We start from the raw sequence: 4,847 nt of genomic DNA, 5'->3' as shown, positions 1-4,847 counted from the left end.
TGTACATAAGAAATGTATTGCATCAATTCATAAATGAATTGCTTTGTGGATGATTACGTTTTCCATTTTGCCTTTATAGGATGCACACAACCAAGCTGGTATTGCCCACAGCGGCGGTGTATTGCCATTGCTGAAGCTTCTTGGTTCCAAAAATGGTTCTCTACAGCATAATGCCGCATTTGCTCTTTATGGGCTTGCAGATAATGAGGTATTGTGTTTCTGTATGTTATTAGTAGTAATTGTAGCTTCATTTTGTGCTAAAAAAAAAAATAGCTTCAATTTGGTGCGTTCACTTCTGCCCACTTGATTTTTTTTTTTTTTCTCTGATAATTTTTTTCTCCAGGATAATGTTGCAGATCTTATCAGGGTTGGAGGTGTTCAGAAACTTCAAGATGGCGAATTTATTGTCCAGGTACTGTTTTTTACCCATTTGAGCTTTGTGGTAACAGATATATTGACTACTGGTTTGATTACATGACTGTATATCCTGTCATGGGTACAGTAATTTCTCATTTTTCTTTTGCTGCAGCCAACTAGGGATTGTGTAGCGAAGACATTGAAACGGCTTGAAGAGAAAATTCATGGACGAGTGAGTATCTTTGCTACATTTAAAAATTTGAAGACCCGTGTGAATTTATAATTGTTTCAAGTGCCAATAGTGACATATCCCAGGCATAATTCAAGACCTTGTACTTAAGCTCACAAGTTATCCATAAACGATATGTAGATGCTTGGACATACACAATATTTAGAGATTATTGGAGGAATGAATATGATCAAGAAGGCATCTCTTATTTGTTGATTGCTCTGATTGTTTTTTACATATGAGCAATGCTTCCTAGTGATCATGTCATATACTGTGTCTGGTAGGTTCTGAGTCATTTGTTGTACATGATGCGAATTGGTGAGAAAGTTGTTCAAAGACGAGTGGCCTTGGCCCTTGCACATCTCTGTTCTCCAGACGATCAAAAGACAATCTTCATTGATAACAATGGTATATTATTTGTCAAATTTCTCTTATGAAGTTAGTGTTGCTGCTGTTTCTATCACTGGCCTCCTGAAATACATGTCAACTACCTGCTTCATCGACATTATGTTCTTATAGGACTGGAGTTGCTCTTGGAGATTCTGCAATCAACTAACTTGAAGTACCAAAAAGATAGCTCTTTGGCTTTATGCAAGGTGGCTAGTAAAGTCAGCTCACTTTCTCCTGTGGATGCAGCTCCTCCCTCCCCAACACCTCAGGTTCTGATTATGGTCTTTATTTTGAATGTGGCATCCATGTTTCTGTTTAGTCAGTCAGTCAGTCAATCTATGTAATGTTATTGCTCATAGATTTTTAAAAATATTGTAATTTCCATATCTTTTGAGCACTCTATCTCCAATATTAGGGAAGTTATTGAACTAGACCGAGAAAACTGAAAGAAATTACTATCATATTGCTCAACTAGAAATAATTACACAATTAGATATATCATATATGCTTGTTAGTTGAAGTTTGTAGCTATAAAGAGTGAGGTGTTTTGAACTTTTCTGCGACATATTTGGTTAGCGAAAATGTAGTTGTATATAAATCAAGATTACTAGTAAAGTTGTGGAATCCACAAGTTTTATCTTTCCATCCCAATGATTTTCCAAAAAAAAAGTGTGCTGCAAATGCCACAGAATCATGTATGATAGATTCTAAGTATCCACATATCAACTTGACTGTTTGTGTGCATTCAAAACACTGCTTCTTGTAAGGATAACCTCGATAGAAGTGTATCTTTTTTCTGCTTCTACTCTTCCAATCTTTCTTGAGAAAATCCTTTTCTTGGTTACAGCGTTTTGAATTGCTTTCCTGTTTTTCTCTTCAATTTTGCCATTTTGTCATGCTGTATACACTTCCAAGGATTTGAATTCATTGTTAGCGCTTGCAATCATTTCCAGAGCCTTCTGCTTGTCCGCTCTTTGAATTATTTGTTGTTTTGACAGACACATACGGAATTGAATTGATTACAGCAAATAAACAAAATGGAATGTGTTCAATCTAACTCTGGTAACACCTTGTGGAGAGGAATGAATTCTCATCTGTCTTTATTTTGTAAAACTGTTGGTAGGTCCTCTTAATTGACGTGTGACTAAGATGTTAATGTTTGTGGAATGCCGGAAGAAATTTCAGTTGCGTACAATTGGAAATAAAGATTTGACCTTTTGAAGTCATATGTTTTGAACTCTACTCATCTGGCTAATGCTATCTGCTTCATGGTTATTTGGCATCTTCTTGTCATGTTACTTAATGTGGCCAGATTATTATTTTTATTTGTAGTAACCGTGCTGCCCTCATTGCTACAGGTGTATTTGGGTGAGAAATTTGTAAATAATCCTACATTGTCTGACGTGACATTTTTGGTTGAAGGTGGAAATCTTTTCTCTTGTTTGCACATGATCTTTATGTGCATGCTCATGCTAAGCAATTCTATGTCATAATCTTATTTTTTGTCATCAGGCAAAACGTTCTATGCACACAGAATTTGTTTACTTGCTTCGTCTGATGCATTCCGGGCAATGTTTGATGGTGGTTATCGGGTGAGCATTGTTTTGAGCTTAATACCTGTATGGTCCCTTTTCCTAATTGTTGATTGTTCGCTCACATTTTTTGCCTCGTGTAAAAGGATATGTCTTATGTACATAACATAGTGAATACACATGTTACACAATGTATATGTTGTCCTTTCCCTTTTGGCAGTCTGCTAAGAATAATGGGCATTATTTACGACCTACACTTCTCCTACATGGCATTTTGCACCCTAAAACTGAACCTGCTGAATGAATCCGTCACCTCGCTGATCCATCGGTTGCATGGTACTCAGAAAGTTGTCCATCAGCATAAAACATTTTTTTAATCTGGAAGATGAAAATGAACTAGAAATTTCGGATATATCACAAATAGAAATTTGACTATACTAGGAAGCTTTTAGATGACAGAAGCCAAGTAGGTTTTATCTTTAAGAGGCACCTGAGAGGGAATAAAAATTAAAATCATCTGCCCCTATACAATTATATATCTCAAACATTGACTTTGGTTTGTTCAAATGCCCTTTTGGATAAATCCAGTTGAATTTTTCCAAAGACTTGACTTATGTTTCATCTCATTCGGATCACGTGGTTAGAGTCCGACCAAGTTTGGACATCTTTCCATCGTCATCTGTCCTGATATTGGAATCAACCTTTCGATTTTATGAATTTAGCTGTCGGCATGGTAAGTAGGCTGGAATTAGAGAGGATATTGTTTTAAAAGAACGTGGAATGTGCTCAGATCTGGTGCCTGTGCTCGAAAATCTTTCTATAGCTTGGGATACAAAATATATATTGAAAAAAAGGTGTCAATAACAGCTTCCCTCTGGTTGAATGGTTCCAACCAAGATTTTTTTTTTGCAGCTGATCTGTGATAACCTGGAATGTGTAAGGGTACATGATTGGATACTCACTGTGGTGAAAACATTGACTTTATACATATAAGTTTAAGAACCTTGAAGTTTATGTACTCATGGCACATTTAAAGGGTCATGAATTCTAAAGAGCCAGTCTATGATATTTTGAATTGCATAGACTTGATTTGTTACATTCTTGTGCTTAATTAATCTCTAAGTTCTCTAAAATTATTGGACTTTTGTCAGGAAAGAGAAGCAAAGAACATAGAAATTCCAAACATTAGATGGGATGTTTTTGAGTTGATGATGAGGTGAATTGATTTCAAAATTTCTTCCAACTCTGCGTCTGTAATGCAATTTCTCTCGTAAAATATGCTAATTCTAAATAATTTTGTGCTTGCAGGTACATATACACAGGTTCTGTTGATGTCACCTTGGATATTGCGCAAGATCTTCTGAGAGCTGCCGATCAATATCTGTTGGAGGGGCTTAAGCGCCTGTGTGAATATGCCATTGCACAGGTATTTCTCAACTGAAAAAATAAAAGACAGATGTATTTTCCATTGTATTTTATTTAGAGTTCTGATGATTTCTTTGTCTTCTCAAGGACATTTCTGTGGAGAACGTCTCTCTCATGTTTGATTTATCGGAGGCATTCAATGCATTGTCGCTGAGGCATTCTTGCATTCTGTTCATCTTGGAAAACTTTGACAAACTGAGTATTATGCCATGGCATGTCCATCCAGCTCTTTCCTTTCTTCTACTTGCGTTCTTTCTGTTAGTATTTTGAATTGATGTATAATTTTTCTAAGTGATTGTATATGCGGATGCAGGTACTGTCAGCTGATCCAACGTATTTTACGAGAGACGCGAAGTTACTTTGTAAGAGCACTAACGAGACCAGTCCACACTGAGCTACAACAATAGACGGTTTAGCTTCAGTTTTGATCTTGACTAATTGGTGACCGTAATGTGTACATAAGTTGATTAGTTTCTATGGAATAGTTGAGTAAATGGAAAGTATATTTTGTTGTCTTGACCTGGAAGCACCTGTAATTTCCCATTTAAAGCAAACTCCAGATTAACTTCTTAGTTTTATCTCGGATGACTTGCTGAAAATCGTTTTGCATTCGTTGGCTAAGTTCAAAAGTAGATTCGAGCTTTGGATACATGGTGCCACATATAGGTGTGTGATTGTGTACTGCTGCAATAGCGATGGGATACAGGTTGGTTGGGTTGGGTTAAATGATTAATTTAACTTTATTGTGAATAATTTTTTATTTTTGCTAGATTTGATCAGAAAAAAGGATTGGTGGGTGTAATCTAGACCGTGTTCCTATTTTGGACACAACAATGTATCTCAATAAGCCAATAACTTTGTCCGTCAAATTTAATTGAAACGTGTCTGGGAAGTGTTCATACTTTATAAATTTA

At 36.1% G+C, this 4,847-nt stretch overlaps 1 protein-coding gene across 2 annotated transcripts in view; it reads left to right on the top strand.

Moving 5' to 3' along the window:
* LOC111405763 (ARM REPEAT PROTEIN INTERACTING WITH ABF2-like) overlaps positions 1-4,532 on the top strand; it is a 9,164-nt gene extending 4,632 nt beyond the window's left edge. The window contains exons 9-19 of one of the 2 annotated variants that reach the window (XM_023034789.1): positions 80-208; positions 344-412; positions 530-589; positions 871-994; positions 1,106-1,245; positions 2,335-2,398; positions 2,489-2,568; positions 3,660-3,724; positions 3,817-3,934; positions 4,021-4,145; positions 4,247-4,532. In XM_023034789.1, the coding sequence (XP_022890557.1) occupies positions 80-208; positions 344-412; positions 530-589; positions 871-994; positions 1,106-1,245; positions 2,335-2,398; positions 2,489-2,568; positions 3,660-3,724; positions 3,817-3,934; positions 4,021-4,145; positions 4,247-4,340 (1,068 nt within the window). In that variant the 3' untranslated portion in view covers positions 4,341-4,532. Of the gene's footprint in view, positions 1-79; positions 209-343; positions 413-529; positions 590-870; positions 995-1,105; positions 1,246-2,334; positions 2,399-2,488; positions 2,569-3,420; positions 3,634-3,659; positions 3,725-3,816; positions 3,935-4,020; positions 4,146-4,246 lie in introns of those variants that run through there. The other variant, XM_023034790.1, reaches the window with a different exon arrangement.
* The last annotated feature ends 315 nt before the right edge of the window (positions 4,533-4,847 follow it).

Source organism: Olea europaea, chromosome 12 (assembly GCF_002742605.1).
Source record: "Olea europaea var. sylvestris chromosome 12, O_europaea_v1, whole genome shotgun sequence".
Taxonomy (NCBI): Eukaryota; Viridiplantae; Streptophyta; class Magnoliopsida; order Lamiales; family Oleaceae; genus Olea; species Olea europaea.
This window is presented reverse-complemented; position numbering and strand designations above follow the sequence as displayed.